The sequence below is a fragment of the Epargyreus clarus genome, unplaced genomic scaffold (genome assembly GCF_041222505.1).
Source record: "Epargyreus clarus isolate Ecla_fem2 unplaced genomic scaffold, WU_Ecla_fem_2.2 ptg000033l, whole genome shotgun sequence".
Lineage (NCBI taxonomy): Eukaryota > Metazoa > Arthropoda > Insecta > Lepidoptera > Hesperiidae > Epargyreus > Epargyreus clarus.
Genome location: NW_027332238.1, coordinates 3,844,378 through 3,864,697, shown reverse-complemented (window position 1 = coordinate 3,864,697; position 20,320 = coordinate 3,844,378). Strand labels below are relative to the sequence as shown.

Sequence of the window (20,320 nt, the reverse complement as noted above, 5' to 3'; positions counted from 1 at the left end):
ATATGAAATACATTTGATAAATAGATTTTGAGGCGGTACCAAGTTTACCGGGTCAGCTAGTATTCTGTATTTTCATAAAATTACTACATTGGACGTTATAATTAAGTTTTTAAAATATTTTCGCCATGTTAACATGGAACAGTGAAATGAATTCAATCTTCCCATCAGCATGGGAATGTGGTCGACGTATTGTTTGAAACAATGTCAGCCCACTTCCGTTGTCTGATGGGAAGATGTCGATAGTTGTGACCTAGTGGTAACATTATCGTATATAGAGGAAGGGGGAGGCATCCGGTCAGTGGCAGACTAAGGTAGGGCATCCTGGAGGTCTCCAAATTTCTACAAGGTTTTTTTTTATAATATAGGAGTAGCAGACGAGCATGCAGTCCACCTGATGGTAAGTGGCTACTGCCGCCCATGGACATCTGTAATCAACCGCGGATAGGATTAGTTATTCCTACCTGGTGTCGGCCACAGATGCGCCGCTACCCCCGAGGACCAAGCTGGAACGCCTGGGAAAAGTATGTCTCCCTTACCACACCCTTCAAACCGGAACACAGCAGCGCCTAACACTGCTGTTATTAGACAGAAATAGGCGTGGTGGTAGTGCCGCCCGAGCCGAACCACAAAGGGTTCTACCACCTTCAAGGATAAATTCTTGACATAGCTTTATATTGACGACCCGCGTCGCTGAGCGGTCACCATACCAGTCTGACGCGCAGAGGGTCCCGGGTTCGATTCCCGGCCAAATTTCTAAATTATGAATTTAGGTTTCTGTTTCTCGGTCTGGGTGTTTGTGTATTTGTCTGTGTGTGTGTCCATAGCACCCACGATACAGGGAATCCTACTGTGGGATTGTGAGTGGAGAAAGTGTTTTTTTTATATGTACGTCATTAAAGTTAAGCGGCTACTGCCGCCCATGGACATCTGTAATCAACCCTAGATAAGATTACATTCCTATCGGAGGTGCACCACAGATGGGCCACTTCTCCTGAGGACTAAGCTGGAAAGCCTTGGAAAAGTATGTCCCCCTTACTACTCCAAATGTGAACCGATTCAACATAATGTGAACGGACCCTTAGATGTATGAATTTGCTGATTGCCTAGAATTTATTAAAGAATCTCTACCATCTTCAATAAAAATAAATTGCTTCCTTCACCAAGAAAAGATCAACGATAATCATTACCTTCCTCAATAATAATGATAATAATCGCTGTAACTTTTTCTGGCTGTATTAATTTGTAATCTTTACCTTCCGTCTGCAACAATGATGGGAACGCATTATTAATCTGTGAGAGATTGATAATGACGTTTAAATGACAGGTAGTTCTGGCGGGAAATAATATAGCGGGTGTCAGGTACTTTTTGTTTTTTTTTTAATAACATGTTTTGTGGCCAGTTTTAATTGGGGTATAGTAAACTGCTAGTCCGCTCTGAAGTTGTTGCGAGCAGGTGTAGTCATACAATTTGCTATGGCGATGCGATTCATTTCTATATTCAGAGCGGACTAGCACTTTAATACCCATCACAAAGAGTGCACAACGCCGCTTAAGAAGCTTTCACCTCAGAAATTGTAATTTTTTGAACATTTTAGGCAAAAATTGGTTAAGATTAATTATTACAAACGTACATTTATATACAGACTAGCTGACCCGGCAAACGTTGTGTTGCCATATAAATAAAAAAATGTTAAGGTGAACAACCCTTACCACTTAGGGGTATGAAAAATAGATAATAGCCGATTCTCAGACCTACTGAATATGCATATAAAATTTGGTGAAAATCGGTAAAGCCGTTTCGGAGGAATACGGTAACTAACATTGTGACACGAGAATTTTATATATACAGATAGATATGGAGATCAAAATCACTTCAATCATTTTGCATGATAAGTAGTCTCAGTAAAATTGTGCGTATCTAATGTTTCAAATTGAAATCTTTCGTGTAATCAATTTGTTACAAACGAAATTGACGCCACGCGGCTTTTTATCTGATTTGTTCGACTTTTTGAGATTCGTATCGGTTATTAGGGTTCCGTACGCAAAGGGTAAAAACGGAACCCTATTACTAAGACTCCGCTGTCTGTCCGTCTGTCACAGGGCTCTATCTCTGGAACCGTAATAGATAGACACTTAATTTTTTACAAAGTATATATACTACTACTCCAAGAGATACTAAAAATAAAAAAAATCTTCAATCGCGTATACTATTACAACAAATACTAAAAATAAAAATAAACTCCAATTACCATACGGTGATCTCCATTTATTTTAGAAATTTTGCAGCAAAAAAATGCCGAAAAATATCGTTTTTTTGTACAAGATGCCACTATTTTTCGACGTTTTTCGTTTTATCAACAGAACCGTAATAGATAGACAGTTCAAATTTTCACAATGCATTCACTTTTGTCTGCTATAATGACAAAATACATAAAATAAAAACAAATAAATTTGGTGGTACGGAACCCTCCGCGTACAATTCGACTCGCACTTGGCAAATTATTTTATTAGAAAGAAATCAAGGTCGCTTTTAGATCGTCGCGGTCGCTGACCGCGCATTGTCTACATCTCTTGAGCAACAGTAGCTTTACGCCCGTTATTGTCTTACTGCTGGGCACAGGTGTCTCAGAATGAGATTAGGCCATAGTTCACCGCGCTGGACAAGTGCGTATTGGTAGACTTCACATACCTTTGACATTTTTTTTTATAAATCTCTCAGGTATGCAGGTTTCCTCGCGCTGTTTTACTTCATTGTTTAAGCAAGTGATCATTTTTTTTAATACGCGCATAACTTTGAAAAATCAGAGGAGCGTGCCTGGGTTATGAACCTCGGACCCCTCGATCGAGGCCGTGTTTCTTAACCACTAGGCTATCACTGCTTAACCATACAAATTCCAATCAACGCCCCTAGCGGATTGTTTCAGAACTATAGTGTCAGTAACGTAACATTAAATGTCTAAATTGACAAAATGGCGTTTTATGTTTGTCTCTCTTTTTTGCGAACATGTGAGGCAGACAAAGACTTGAGCACTTACTTATTGTTACGTTTACTCAGTCTACTGAAGCGAACGGAACAGAATAATGTATTGAGTAAACGTAATGTAAAATTGTGGGATGTTTTGAAAACTCATGGTAAGACTCTGTCTTCGTCCCTCTAATATGTACAATTTGCTATTCGACGGGACTCGTTTCTATATTCGGAGCGGACTAGCAGTTTGGCGCGGACTATAACAGATTCATAAAGAAAACCCTTCACAATGGTATCCCTCTGACCTCGTTCGAATACGAAGCATTTGAATTTAAAATCACTTAAACAGACTTTCAAAGGATTAAATTAAAACCATTATCCTAGATACAAGACTTACCATAGATTACTGCTACGTGGTAAACCACGTGATAACTTAGAGAGCGTCTATTAATTACGTGAGACGTTGTGGTTGACTCCGGCGGCACCACCGTCACACCTATTTCTGTTATAATCAGTGTTAAGCGCTGCTGTGTTCAGGTTTGAAGAGTGTGGTAAGGGATACTTTTCTAGGCGTTCCAGCTTAGTCCTCAGGGGTAGCGGCGCATCTGTGGCCGACCTCAGGTAGGAATATCTAATCATATCTGGGGTTGATTACGCATGTCCATGGGCGGCAGTAGCCACTTACCATCAGGTGGACTGCATGCTAGTCTGCTATTTCTATGTGCCTCCGGAGTCAAAGCACGATGTTCTGCCACCTTTGTAGGTAACACTTTTAACACTAGTTTTCACCCGCGTTTTTGCTCGCATTCGGCGGTTTTTATCTATCCCTCAGAAACGGTACTTTTCTCGGGATAAAAGCTACCCTATGTCCTTTTCTGAATCCTTGACAACGTGTGTACAAAATTTTATGATAATCTGTTATGTAGTTCAGGCTTGAAACGCAAAAAAACACATTCACAATATTAGTTAGGATTACATAATAAAAATAGAGAATACTTGAAAATTACCTCATTTATGCGTATTTAAATTAAATTTGAATGCACTTAAGACAATTTAATCAAAGTATGCATTACGTTTAAAAGGTAACTTAATCGTGAAATGATCTAAGATCTATGTAGATCATGATCAATCTTGAAAGCGGTAGTAAAAGTAAATCCGTCATGCGCAAACACACGTAATTCATCTTTTATGTATCTTATTTCTCTAATATAAGAGGAAGTCATCTTGTCAGATTGTACGCATACACAATTTCGATTTGTAATGCTTCGGATCAGGTATACATTATATTTTACATAACATTATGGAACGCTGTCAACCCAACTGTAATTCTTATGGTATTTTCCTATTTTTAAAATGCCTGAAATGAAATTAAATATATTTATTTTGTATAAGCCAACGGCGGCACTTACAAATTCTCAGTTACAATATTTTTTCTTAAACTACTACCGGATCGGAACGCGACCTCAACTGAGATGATCCGGTAAGAAACTCAGTGGGTCTGTCCTTTTTTAATTTGTCTCTTTGTCTCTTTTTTTAAAATGCCAAATTTTTTTACTTATAAATAATAAAGAATATTCTTAAACAAGTCTAATATAAGAGGAAGTCATCTTGTCAGATTGTACGCATGATACAATTTCGATTTGTAGTACTTTGGATTAGGTTTACATTACATTACATTTTAAATAACATTACATTACGTCAGCCCAACTTTAAACTATAATTGTAATGGTATTTTCCTATTTTTAAAATGCCTATAATTCTTAAAGAAGGTAGAACCCTCTGTGGTTCGACTCCGCCGGCACCACCGCCACATCTATTTCTGTTATAACAGCAGTGTAGCGCTGCTGTGTTCTGGTTTCAAGGGTGTGGTAAGGGAGACATTTTTTTCGAGGTGTTCCAGCTTAGTCCTCAGAGGTAGCGGTGCATCTGTGGCAGAACTCAGTTAGGAATCTAATCTTATCTGGGGTTGATTACAGATGTCCATGGGCGGCAGTAGCCACTTACCATCAGGTGGACTGCATGCTCGTCTACTACTCCCATAAAAAAAACTACATAGTTACATACATATCTCCTTAACCACACCCTTCAAACCAGAACACAGCAGCGCTACACTGCTGTTATAACAGAAATAGATGTGACACTGGTACCAGAGTCGAACCATCAAGCTACCTTTAAACTATAATTCTATTTTACTATTCTTAAATATGTTATATTATTTACAATTCTAATATCGTTTTATTATGCTTAAAATGCCTATGTTAATTTATGAGAAGTCGTGATTTTTAATTAGTGGCAAATTTATCTTAGTGTGTGAAAGTATATAATATAATTGCCTACATATTTATAAGTAATGTTACACAATATATTTATGACCAGTCATTCTAACTTTCAACTCTGGTTTGACCAGTTATGTGTGTATTTTACACATCCTCTTGTATTTTGTCGAGTTTAGAAGTAGGTGTAAAGTCATTCTACGTTTCAGGACTCCGTACATAGATTAGTAAAGATTACTCACTCCTAACAAGAAAATGTAAACAGTATTGACAATTGAAATTGTCACTGTCATATATTTTCGTGTTTGAGAAATATTAAAAAAATGTAGTTTTTAGATCATTTACGAATGAAACGATATTTCTCCGCACTTTTTCCTCGATTTCGTGTTTTTGCTCCACTTAACTGCGCATGTCGGCATTGTTCCGCGTAAATTACGCCATGACAGCCATTAAATGGCTGACAGAATTGTCAGCCGTTTAAGTCATGTAATGGCTTCCTTCAATTATAAGGCGGTGAGATATCTATACTTATCTATGGCTCCGTATTAAAAAGCGGAACCCTAAGGGCGGAACCTAATAGTGGAACTCTTTTACTAAGCCCTCGCTGTCTGTCCGTCTATCACACTCGTTTCGATGCGTCTCGCTCACAGACCTATATCTAAATAGATATAGGTCTGTGGTCTTGCTACTGCAGAACTGCGAAAACCGCTTACAGGGCCTCGTCGATGCGCATGTTTATGTGAGTGTGCCGTTTCGAACGCTTTGTAGGGAGTTTCCATACTGTACCCTTACCAAGAGTTTTTACATTTTGACAAATATGACTGTTTTGGCATAGATTAGTAGCATATACTTCGCCGCCTTGAAATTGAATGAAGCCACAAACGGCTTATTAGTAAGTTCTTTCTTTTAATTCTTAACAAATAAAAACATTTTAGAGAAAATTTACGAATAAATAACTAATGCTGTTTAATTTACATAATAAATAAATAATTATTTCAAATATTTTAGGGACATTTTAGCACGGAGACGTGGCAAAACTTTTTTACGCAACTATTTCAATTCTCAAAACTGGGTACATTTTCTTGTTAGGAGTGAGTAATCTTTACTAATCTATGTGTTTTGGTATTTGTTTATGTATTTGCCCATACAATTTCCAATATTAATCCCCTAGCTTATTGTGTCAGAACTTGGAAATTGTATGGGCCAATACGTATACAAATACTAAAACAGTTATATTTGTCAAAACGTAAAAACTCATGGTACGGGTACTGTTCCATATTTTTACTCTTGAACCTTGTGAATCTGAATGTACAAGTAACCCCTGTGGATCGATAGGGATGGTTTTTTGACTTACCGTCGTCCATCGTGGGATCTGTAACAATATAAAACATATTTTATTAACATTAGGTACTTATAATTACGTAGATATTCTCATTTTTATTATAACAACGCTTTAATAAATTACTAGCCGACCCGGCAAACTTTGTACCGCCTCAAAATCTATTTATCAAATATATTTCATAAAAAATATAGCCTATGTTACGTGGATAATGTAGCATTCGAATGGTGAAAGAATTTTTAAAATCGGTCCAGTAGTTTTAAGCACATTCATTACAACCAAACAAACAAAGTTTTCCTCTTTATAATATTAGTGTAGAAAAGTAGTAACAAGTTTATCAAATTATAATTTTAATGAAATTTCTTAGTTAAATAAATGTAAAACATTAGTCATAATTTTCGTCAAATATGAATAATAATTTATCATCTTCAAATGAATAATATTGACGGTTAAGCTCCTTAACTTTACAGCGAAACCATAGCATCTTTACAGAAGTAATTTTCGTCGAAAATAAATAAAAGAATACCATGTTAACATTTATAATTTGAACGAATTAGCAGTGGTGCTTAAATAATTGTAAAATACTGGCTGACCCGGCAAACGTTGTGTTGCCATATAAATAAAAAATGTTATGGGTGAACAACCCTTATCACTTAGGTATGAAAAATAAGATAGTAGCCGATTCTCAGACCTACTGAATATGCATATAAAATTTGGCGAAAATCGGTAGGTAAAGCCGTTTCGGAGGAGTACGGTAACTAACATTGTGACACGAGAATTTTATATATAAGATAATGCATCTACATAAAAACATTTTATTTTAATAGTAACAAATGCCATAAAAACAACAAACAAAATTTAAATAAATTTTCGTCTAAAAAAAAAAAGCACTCGCACATCCCACGACACGACCACCTCGCGACGACCTCGCATCGTGTAAACGCCAAATTGTTCAGGTTCGGCACCTGTCGGACCACATTCCAACAGCGAAAGTGCTTTAAGCTCGTAATAGTCGAAAGCTTACTCAATCGTTATGTACGGAGATCCTTAAAGTCGTAAGCTTTCGATGCAAAGTTTTTATTGACTTTGCGGTTTAAAAATTGGTAAAATGGTATTTTCAAAGTAAAGAATTTTGTAATTATAATCACTTATGGTACAACATAGATTAGTAAAGATACTTCGCCGCCTTGAAATTGAATGAAGCCACAAACGGCTTATTAGTAAGTTCTATTTTTGAATTCTTGAAAAATAAAAACATTTTTAGAGAAAATTTACGAATAAATAACGAATACTGCGTAATTTACATACTAAATAAATAATTATTTTAAATATTTTAGGGACATTTTAGCACGGAGACGTGGCAAAACTTTTTTACGCAACTATTTCAATTCTCAAAACTGGTTACATTTTCTTGTTAGGAGTGAGTAATCTTTACTAATCTATGTGGTACAATGAGAAGGTGGTAGAACCCTCTGTGGGTCGACTCCGGTGGCACCACCGCTCACCTAGTTTTGCCTCACAACAGCAGTGTTAAACGCTGCTGTGTTCTGGTTTGAAGGTGTCCTCAGGGGTAGCGGCGCATCTGTAGCCGACGTCAGGAATATCTAATCCTATCTGTGGTTGATTATAGATGTTCATGGGCGTTAGTAGCTACTTACCATCAGGTTGACTGCATGATCGTCTGTTACTATATTATACAAGGCCGTTATTTCTCAAATTTACCGAGAAAAAACAAAAGGTTCTCGAATAATTTAACACAAAACAGGTCATAAGAACATGGTCATTGCAACGAGAAATTCTACTTTACTTTAAGATAATTACTTAATTTTTAAAAGTAATTTTATCATTAAATATCTCTGTTTTGCTCCAATAGAGTCATCTCTTACTAGTAATTTTATGAATAAGATATTAGTGGAAACTTTACTGATATGTGAACTACTTTTATAACCTTATTTTTAAGTATCATGTTGTATTGTATGTTTCCTAAATAAAAATAAATAAAATAAAATAAATAAATTTATTTCATCTCGCCTAGGCGTAGTCCGGTCCCCATAACCCCACGCCCAAGCTTATGTAAACAACGAAAGATTTCTCGCAGACGATATTTGCTTCAGCCTTGTGTAATATGATATTCGGAACTTTCCGCTTTCGCTTTCTAACCGGTTGCAGTGATGTCCGCGGAAACCGTTTCCAATATCAGTTACATCACTAGCGAGATTTCGCGCTTCTTTGCGAATTTATAAGTAATACCTGAAAATCATATAACCTTTTCTTATTTATATACTAGCTGACCCGGCAAACGTTGTGTTGCCATATACATTTTAAAAAATGTTAAGATTGAACAACCCTTATCACTTAGGGGTATGAAAAATAGATAGTAGCCGATTCTCAGGCCTACTGAATATGCATATAAAATTTGGTGAAAATCGGTAAAGACGTTTCGAAGGAGTACGGTTACTAACATTGTGACACGAGAATTTTATATATAAGAAACTTTTCCCACGGACTAAATTGTGAATCTAAACTATTCTCAAGCCCTCTTGAACACACACAACAAATTTTATCAAAATCAGTCCAGTCGTTTAGGAGGAGTTCAGTGACATACACACGCACATAAGAAATATATATATATATATAACGATAGTCGTCATATGATGACCCGGTGCGGTCACCATATCTGACGCGCAGAGGGTCCCGGCTTCGATCCCCGGCCAGACAGATTTCTAAATGATGATTTTCTGTTTCTGGGTGTTTGTGTATTTGTCTCTGTGTGTGTCCATAGCACCCACGATACAGGGAATCCTAGTATGGGGCTGTGAGTGTAAAAAGTAACCGTTTCTTTATTTTTAATAATATAGTAGAAACAGACGAACGTACCTGATAGTAAGTGGATACTGCCGTATAAACAATCCTTGATAGGATTAGATTCTTACCTGAGGTCGGTATAAATACGCCGCTACATCTGAGGACTAAGCTGGAACGCCTCGGTAAAGTATGTCTCTTACCACACTTCAAACCAGAACACAGCAGCGCTACACTGCTGTTGTAACAGAAATAGGTGTGGTGGTGCTGCCACCGGAGTCGAACCACAAAGGGTTCTAACTTTAATATGTAAATGTGTAAAAGTAATAGAATCTTGATTTCTCTTTACAAGTATCACAAATTGATTTTCCATACATGCGTATTAGGAATTAAGTATGACTTTAACGGTAAAAGAAAACATCGCAAGGAAATCTAAATGCTGAAAATTCTGTGCTGTTCTAAAAGGTGTATGAAGTTTACCACAACTTACTTCAACAAAAACCCATGACTCCCACTGCTGGGCACGGGTCTCCTCTCATAATGAGAAGCATTAGGCCATAGTCTACCGCGCTGGCCAAGTGCGTATTGGTAGACTTCACATACCTTTGAGATTTTTTTATAAATGTCTCAGGTATGCAGGCTTCCTCACGATGTTTTCCTTCACCGTTTAGCATGTGATTATTAATTTTTAATACGCACATAACTTAGAATAATCAGAGGTGCTGGGATTTGAACCTCGGACCCCTCGATCGAAAGGCCGAGTTTCTTAACCACTAGGCTATCGCAAATTCTTACTCGACTTTACGTAATTATATACTAAATCCCTTGAATTCTGAGAATAGACTCGTGCCCAGCTATTTGACATGACTATGGTGGTGAAACGAGTTATTTTTTAACAGGGGAGGTTTTTTTTATACGAGGGGGAAACCTCTAAAAGGTACCCAGTGGCATATGTTATTCTTACTGCACTAAAGCCCCCCTGCGGTTCGAGCTTCCACTCTTGTCACCCGCAACCCCGAAAGCCTCTTTTAGTCGCCTCTAACGACAGGCAGGGGATTCTGTGCGTACCGTAGGATACCGTAGGACAAGAATAGGCATTCTGGTGGCCGTGGTGCCGCCGGAGTAGAACCACATAGAGTTATACCTTCAGAAGTTTCCTTCCTTCCTAGATTAGACCAGGATTCCTGTCTAATGTTATCTGCAGTTTATTACAAATATCCATGGGCGACAGTAGCCACTTACCATCAGGTGGACTGCATGCTCGTCTGCTACTCCTATATAATAAAAAAGAAAACTACCAATTCCCAGTGTGATAGGATTAGAACCTGAGGTCGGCCACAGATGCGCCGCTACCCCTGAGGACGAAGCTGAAACGCCTCGGAGAAGTATATCTCCCTTACAATACTTTTCAAAACGGAACACAGCAGCGCCTAACACCGCTGTTATTAGGCAGAAATAGGTGTGGCGGTAGTGCCGCGGGAGTCGAACCACAAAGGGTTCTACCACCTTCAAAATTAAATTTAGAAATTTGGTAGAAATTTAGCTTGCAAGATTACATTACAAACACCGGAACAGGTAAATAGAAGATTGTAAAAATAATCAAATAGCCATATTTCTTAGTCATATATTATCAAAAAAAATGTTTTTTTATTTATTTTGATAGTAAACAGCATTGAACAAAATCAAAATAAAAAACAAAACATTTTGACAAAAAGTGGAGTCGGCTGATTTGAGGATTAAGGTATCGATATATACGGCCGAATTGAGAAACCTCCTTTTTTAAGTCGTTTAAGAATAATCAAATAGCCATATTTCATAGTTAGAGCTATGTATTCGTAGCTATGTTTACGTAGGTCATCTGCCGGCGTCACTTTCTCCAGCTTTCACAATTTTCATTCATGTCCGGAGCAGGAACAGCTTTTGTCATAGTAACTTACTATGTTGCTTAAGTACACTTCATTGTTAGGTAAAAGTATTACTTGTTTACAAGAAGTCAATTGTTACGAGACTCAATTTAAACGAAATACCTTAAATTTAGGATTATGGCGATGTCTAATACCAGTTATTAATAAAATCAATCTATCGTATGTTTGGCGTATCTAAGGTTGACAAATGCTGTTGACAAGGTGACAGTTGACATTTGACAATTGCTGTCTATTAATTCGTCAAGTGCGACGTAACGTACATGGACGGTTCCGTACCATCTAATTTTTCATTTATTGTAAATTTGAAGTAAATACATCGTGAACATTTGAACTTTATACATAAAACGGTTTAATAGATAAAGCGCAATACGTCGAAAAATGGCGGTTTCTTTGTATACGACCCCCAATTTGTTAAACTATTTTTCATTTTTAGTATTTTTTAATATAGCGGCCATCGTTATGCATACTCTGTAAAAAAATCAAGTATCTATCTATTACCGTTTAAGAGATAGAGCCTTGTGACAGACGGACAGACAGCGGAAGCTTAGTAGTGGGGCTCCATTTTTTCCCTAAAGAATACATACTAATAATATATTTTTTGGCTTATTAAATGATTTGTTTCCACAATTGTCAATACAAAAAATATTAATTTATAATAATAATAGGTTAATTATTTATAAGAAAATTTAAAAACTTTTAACATAAATAGAAGTTTTTCTGTCTCCTGATACGTAATATGCACCTATGGTTCTTTTTTCAATAATTTCTTTATTATTTTTTTAAATCCAACTTATAATTGAAACTACAACTTGATTTCTTTTTTTTATTTTATTATTCTATGTTATATTCACATACACTTCGTTGTCAAGTTATAATACTATGAGTGTTGTATATACCTGTCATGGCGAATCACACTGGGGGATTATTACCATCTCTTAAAACAATATTATTTTAATCATACTTTTACTTTTTTTGCAGGAAATTTAACTTTTTAAGCAAAATATGACAATTTCTGTTGGTTTTGTACGATAGATAAGCGAAAAATTAATAAGGGTTTAAGTTTGTTCAACTGTGTATGACGGAATATTTTACTGTTTTAAGGAGGAAATAAAACTTTCCTGAACTATGATGGTTTTTAAAAGAAGGTGGTAGGCCCCCTGAACCATGTCCCTGTAGTTACGGGACTAGAATAGGTCTACGGTATCCCCTGGCTGTCGTAAGAGGCGCTAAAAGGGGGCTTCCGGGGTTGCGGGCGGCAAGAGTGGGAGCTCGAACCGCCAGGCCAGCGGCCCCGGGAAGGACAACGGTACGTGTGGTCGCATACCGTCGTACACACCAGACGGTGTGGCGAGCGTCAAGCTCACCTGGGCGGAGCCCGACGGTGCAACGCGGTAAGAGGACTCCGGTTGCGTTCCTTTGGAGATCCCGGAGCCCTCTACGCAGCGCAGAGGACGGCCACCGGGGGGGTTTTAGTGCGGTAAAAATCCCACATAACGTTGTCGGGTACCTTTTGAAGGTTTCCCCCTCGATAACAAAAAAAAGCCCCCTGAACCAACAAAATTGTAATATTAAGGAATGTCTAGTGATAACTCGATGGTATATCTAAATAAATAAAAAATAAATGGTTTGAAGACTACGATACAATTCTTCTTTTGGCTAAATTAATCGGAGAACATTTTAAAGTGCGAGAAAAATACGCGCATCGATGTAACACATAATAATATTTTATAAATTACGGCAAAGAGATATAACTTTTTCTTTTTTTCATACATAAAGATACATGCTTTTTTATGTTACAAAACCATGTTTTACAATTATGTAAATCTAATCAGTAGGTAATCACAAACGCATGTAATTTTACATTTTACAATCCGTTGAACAAAATGAAAGCAAGATTTGGTTGTTGTAAAATTATTTTTATTTCTGATTTATTATCATTTCCATTTATCAACAAACAACAATAAAAATAAATTCACGTAAATATTATTTACTTTTACGTAATGTTAGATCTGTCAAAAAAGTTTAAAAGTAAGTGTTTTAAAAGTATGTACATATTTCGAAGTAAATAAAGATAAAAAGTATTTGTCTTTTCTAAGGTAACACATCTATGTCTTGCAACAAATTTGAGACACAATCCGCCTAAGATAAAGTTTTCATAATAATCTTATAAGGTAATAGAGCAGAATGATTGTTTGCATTAAGGCAGCGGAAATGAGATTATTTCGTTAACTTTCTTGTTTTTAGGGTTCCATACAAAAGTGTCAAAACGGAACCTTATTACTAAGCCTCCGCTGTCTGTTCGTCTGTCATCGGGCTCTAACTCGTAAATAGTAGTAATACTTTTTTTTTAGAATAGGAATATTATAACAAAAAGTAAAAATAAAAAAAGTCGTACGGAACCCTCCCAGGCAGTGATAGCCTAGTGGTTAAGAAACTCGGCCTCTTGGTAGAGGGGTCCGAGGTTCAAACAGGCACGCACTTCTGATTTTTCGATATTATGTGCGTATTAGAAATTAATTAGCACTAAAACTGTGAAGGAAAACATCGTAAAGAAACCTGCATATCTGAGAGATTATAAAAAATCTCAAAGATATGGTAAGGTATCCAATACGCACTTGTCCAGCGCGGTGGACTATGGCCTTATCCTCATTCTGAGAGGAGACCCGTGCCCACCAGTGGGACAGTAATGGGTTGATGATGATAATGAACCCTCCCAGTACGAGTTCTACTCGTACTCAGCCAATTTTTCTGTGAATATGGAAGTAGCAAACGAGCATGCAGTCAATCTGATGGTAAGAAGTTACTACCGCCCATGGACATCTGTAATCAACTCCAGATATGATTAGAATCCTGCTTAAAGTTGGCCCCAGCGTTGTTACCTCTGAGGACTAAGGAACACCTCATATAATTATTTTGTGTAACCACCTTTTAAACCAGAACACAGCAGCGCTTCACTTGTGGTAGATTTTTTTTTAAATATAGAAATTGAAAGCGAGTATTTTTTTTATAATATAGAAGTAGCAGACGAGCATGCAGTCCACCTGATGGTAAGTGGCTACTGCCGCCCATGGACATCTGTAATCAACCCCAGATAGAATAAAATATTCCTGCCTGAGGTCGGCCACAGATGCGCCGCTACCTGAGGACTAAGCTGGAACACCTCGGATAAGTATGTCTCTTACCACACTTCAAACCAGAACACAGCAGCGGTTAACGCTGCTGTTATGAGACAGAAATAGGTGTGGTGGTGGTGCCGCTGGAGTCAAATCACAAAGGGTTCCACCACATTCAAACATATATGCAGTCAACTCGATGGTAAGTGTTTCCATGGACATACAAGTATGTAATCAACCCCAGATAAGATTATAGCTCTACCAGAACTCGATCACAGATGCTACGACACCACTGAGGATTAAAATGGAACGCCTCGGATAAGTATGTCTCTTACCCTTCAAACAAGAACACAGCAGCGCTACACTGCTGTTATAACAGAAAGGTGTGAAGGCGCCACCGGAGTCGAACAAATGGTTCTACCCTTTTTATCTGTTCGTACTCCAATATACAAATTATCAGCGTCAATATTATTTTTCTCACAATTACCGTTCACACAATAACAATGCGCACAATCTGTGTAGAGCAATAACACCTAAATAACAGTACCATTTTTTAGTATATTGTGAAATAGTGAAGGTAAAATAAAGTATGGTTCGACTCCGGCACCACCGCCACACCTATTTCTGTTATAACAGCAGTGTAGCGCTGCTGTGTTCTGATTTGAAGGGTGTTAAGAGAGACAGATTTCCGTTGCGTTCCAGCTTAGTCCTCAAGGGTAGCGGCGAATCTGTCGCCGAACTCAGGTAGGAATTTATTCTTATCTGGGGTTGATTACAGATGTCCATACGGCAGTAGCCACTTACCATCAGGTGGACTGCATGCTCGTCTGCTACTCCTATATTATAAAACAAATCGACATTTAGATCAGAACTCATTTTTAAAATTCGATACGATTCATCAATGTTACATCATCTTATATTTATTTATTTATTTACTCTTTATTGACCATGTTTAAAACAGTGTGGTGCAAAAGGTGGACTTAATGCTAAATAGCATTATCTCCCAGTCAACCTTAGGGATGTGCAGAAAAATGGAAGGCGGTACAAATACTAAAAAAAATAAAAATAATATAAATTATATTATAAGACTATATATCGATACATATCGTACCAAATATCGATATTCCGGTAAATCGTATCGAATCGGGCAACCCTGTGTATAATGTAATATGGTAATTACATAATTATATGTTTTTCCTTCCATTCAATATTATAATTACATGACTTTAGTAAGAATGGCCTACATATTGCATAATCTCTGACATAACTCACGAAAAAATCTTTATTTACGTAGATTTGACAGCGGATTTTCTTCTTGGTTGGTAACTATTAATTTTAGCTTTTCGCTATATTATTACTCTGAGAGCTTTTTTAGTTTATTTATGAACTTTAGTGTTATAAACTATGGTTATAAATAAATAATTTTCATTTATTTTCTATTTTTACTTTTTGATATTATGACAACCATAGAAGTTAATGCATTGTGAAAATTTTAACTAGTTAACCATAGATTAGTAAAGATACTTCGCCGCCTTGAAATTGAATGAAGCCACCAACGGCTTATTAGTAAGTTCTTTTAGAATTCTCGACAAATAAAAACATTTTTAGAGAAAAATTACAAATAAATAACTAATACTGCGTAATTTACATAATAAATAAATAATTATTTCAAATATTTTAGCGACATTTTAGCACGGAGACGTGGCAAAACTTTTTTACGCAACTATTTCAATTTTCAAAACTGGGTACATTTTCTTGTTAGGAGTGAGTAATCTTTACTAATCTATGTATTTAACCATTAAATTTCAATAGATAAAGCGAGAAAGGCTGCCAAATTATTGTTTTTTTTTACGACGACCCCCGTATATTTTCAATATTTTCAAGATTTTTTTTATTTTATTTTTAGCATTTGTTGCTTTAGCGGCCACCGTTTTACATCTCTGTAAAAACTTTCATCTCACACTCTCACTCTCATCTATTACGGTTCAAGAAGTACAAGTGAAGTACAAGAAGAAGTGTTCATTGTGACAAACGGACAGACAGCGGTCCACTTTTACCAGTCGCATGCGGAACCCTAAAAAAGCAAAGAAACTAAAATTATAAATTTTAGTAGTAAACTAAAAATTGACAAATTTAGACAACTGAACGTACTCGTATGATGAAAACAGTTATTATACCGACTCTTTTAAAATCCATTAGTTATGAATGAACATTCACTTTCTCTGTATTTACATAAATTAACATTTGAAGCACCATGTTCACGATTTTAACAAATGTTTTTATTTTTAACATTTAGTGTTTAAAGGAACCCTTTGTGATTCGACTCCGGCGGCACCGCCACACCTTTCTGTTATAACAGCAGTGTAGCGCTGCTGTGTTCTGGTTTGAAGTGTAGTAAGGGATGTCCCTTACGCCTTCCTTCCTTCCGCCTTACGTCCTTGAAACGCGTCGGATAAGTATGTACTTATCCGAGGCGTTTCAACTAAGTCCTCAGCAATAGCGACGATGTGGCCGACCTCAGGTAGGATTCTTATCTTATCTGGGGTTGATTACTATTGTCTTTGGGAGCAGCCACTTACCACCAGGTGGACTGCATTCTACATGCCTAACTGCATGAGTTATACTTTTTTAATATAAAAATCTATTCAATCGTTTTGATGTAAAATGCCACCTGATATTATGTTACTACCCATTACACTTGTAAATAATTTCTTATATATAAAATTCTCGTGTCACAATGTTAGTTACCGTACTCCTCAGGCTTTACCGATTTTCACCAAATTTTATGTGCATATTCAGTAGGTCTGAGAATCGGCTACTATCTATTTTTCATACCCCTAAGTGATAAGGGTTGTTCACCCTTAACATTTTTTTATTTATATGGCAACACAACGTTTGCCGGGACAGCTGGTTGTATTTATAATATAGAAGAAGCAAACGAGCATGTAATCTACTTGAATCCATGTTGAAAAGTGGCAACTGCCACCCATGGACATCTGTAATCAACCTGAGATAGGATTAGATTCCTTCCTGAGGGAGGTCACAGATGCGGCACTACCCCTAAGGACTTAGCTGGACCGCCTCGGATAAGTATGTCTTATACCACACCCTTCAAACCAGAACACAGCAGCGCTACACTGCTGTTATAACAGAAATAGGTGTGGCGGTGGTGCCGGAGTCGAACCACAAAGTGTTCTACCACCTTCACTTTCTTTAGTTCTTACTAGCTTTGCCCGCGGCTTCGCACGCGTTTAAAAGAAAATACTTAATATAACATACTAACTTACATAAAACTGAAAATTCGTACCTTCAACTTTGCTAAAGATCATCACTTGATCAAATGCATAGTTTACGATTCAATCCTTACTAATATCGATTAAAATAATCGATGTTTTGGGTTCAAAAAATCGATTTTCCGATTAATCCATCTTAGATCGCCATCTCTAGTTCCCGTGGGATTTCCGGGATAAAAACTATCCTATGTCCTTTCTCGGGTCTCATACACTCTTTGTACAAAATTTCATTAAAATCGGTTCAGTGGTTTAGGCGTGAAGAAGAGACAACCAGACAGACAGACAGAGTTACTTTCGGATTTATAATATTTAGTAAGGATTTTCTTTAGTTTATTGTAGTCTTAGGTGATTTGTGTTTGTATATTTGGAGTTCACAACATTTTTAGAAGCAGGTTAACATTGTATAAACAATTTATCGGCTTAATTTACATAATGAAGCAATTTCGAAGTTTCTAGAGCGAGAGAAATTATTTTTGGCGCTAAATATGTAACTTGTTTAAAAAAATGGTTCTAAATCACGGTATGTCTATTTCTTTGGCCTTTTTATAATATAGGAGTAGCAGACGGTCATGCAGTCCACCTGATGGTAAGTGGCTACTGCCGTCCATGGACATCTGTAATCAACCAGATAAGATTAAATTCCTACCAGGGGTCGGTCACAGATGCGTCGCTACGTCTAGGTCAGAAAGCCTCGGATAAGTATGTCTCTTACCACACTTCAAACCAGAACACAGCAGCGCTACACTGCTGTTATAACAGAAATAGGTGTGGCGGTGATGCCGCTGGAGTCGAACCACAGAGGGTTCTACCACCTTTAATATAAATTTTAATATATACTTTGAAATATAAAACAACTCTACGTGACTTTTTCCTACTATCATCGTTGTCCCATTACTGTCCCACTGCTGGGCAAGGGTCTAAAAGTGAGCTTAGGCCATAGTCCACCGCGCTGACCAAGTGCGAATAGACAGAACATTTTTTAGCTTTTTTAGAGTAGATTTCCTCGGTATGTTTTCCTTATCAGTCTAATAAAGTGATTATTAATTTCTAATACGCACATTTTATAATTTTATAATAAAACATTGAGCGTGTCTGGAGTTTGAAAATCGAACTCGCTGATTGAGTAAAAATAATGAGTTTTTTAAATATTTTATTGCGCAATATTTAATCGTTCAACTCGTATATACCGGTACATACGAAACAGACAGGTGTGAGCTTTCCTTTACGTAAACGAAGCAATGAAAGTTCAAGTTGAAAGTTAAGCTTAAGTTCAACGCACTTTGAAATGTCAAGAGAAACTTGAATAGTTAATTATTTATCTGTTGGTAATTGGTTGTCTGTGTCAAGCTGTGGCTTAGATTGTCTGTGATGGTGGGGTTTTGTTTTTTTTAATGTTGATATAATGTGCATATTCAGCCAATATATGTATAGAAAATATAAGTAATTTATTTGTCGATTGGATGTAAAATATTTTGTATTTTTTTGCTAGAAATATTACTGAATATTTATTGGAAGCATTGTACATAAAATATTTGGTTTTTATTTGTTTCTCTATATTTTATTTGGATGCGTCTTCTTCACGTAAAAATATTTATTTTACTTTTAATAAATAATAAAATTTCGTATGTACTAACTACATATTTAAAAAGCACTTCCGACAAAAAATACTGAACATTAAATAAAACACCAGTAAAATGCTTATAACATAAAATATTACTAAAAAAATTACTTACCATTTTCCCGAAAAAATAATAATATCCAGTCACAAAACCGCAAAGCACTACACGTTCGGTTATTAAAAAAACACCGCACCACTATTTCGCGCGTTTTTTACGGAAACTTTTTTTTAAACACCGTTCGAAATAACTCGAATTATTCGTCCATATTATTATTATATTTTATTTACTATTAATAAATAAATTAATGATTTTAACTAATTTTGGAGCGTGTATCGTTAAAGCCAGTGTGTTCTACACTGGTTCTACACGTTCTCAACGGAAGAAAGTGGGGTACTATTTCCCATGCCTTCAAGCCATTCTCTCGTGTGCTTACGTCAACTTTCTACCTTATTTCTGTGTTCGTAAGCTTTATTTACGTTTAAACTTTGAAAATCCCATACTAGTCTGTTGACATATAGCTTATAGACCCATTCTCTTGTCCGTTTATGACTTAAAACCAATTTTAAAGTAAAGAAATAAAGTTGACTTTCCTGTTGTATTTTTAAACCTGTCATTGACTTCTGTCTACATCATCTTTCCTGATGCATTCAGATTTGAACTCTAATTAGCGATATTAAAATTGATTGTCAGTTAATTAATGTGGGAGCTTAAACAGGATATTTATTCACTTGACGACTTTCTTTTATTTGTCTGAGATGAGGTGTGGTCAGGGTTGACGATGATGTACAAAATTGTAAAAAAATATAATTTTCATCATCATCAACCCATTACTGTCCCACTGCTGGGCACGGGTCTCTCAGAATGAGGATTAGGCCATAGTCCACCGCGCTGGACAAGTGCGTATTGGTAGACTTCACATACCTTTAAGATTTTTTAAGATTTCTCAGGTATGCAGGTTTCCTCACAATGTTTTCCTTCACCGTTTAAG

General features: G+C 36.5%; 1 protein-coding gene across 1 annotated transcript in view; it reads right to left on the bottom strand.

The window, feature by feature from the left end:
• LOC140755411 (uncharacterized) overlaps nt 1–19,515 on the bottom strand; it is a 31,451-nt gene extending 11,936 nt beyond the window's left edge. The window contains exons 1-2 of the mRNA XM_073090615.1: nt 19,447–19,515; nt 6,596–6,613 (exon numbers count right to left, since the gene is read on the bottom strand). Of these exons, the coding sequence (XP_072946716.1) occupies nt 6,596–6,613; nt 19,447–19,449 (21 nt within the window). The 5' untranslated portion in view covers nt 19,450–19,515. The remainder of the gene's footprint in view (nt 1–6,595; nt 6,614–19,446) is intronic.
• Between the last annotated feature and the right edge of the window lie 805 nt (nt 19,516–20,320).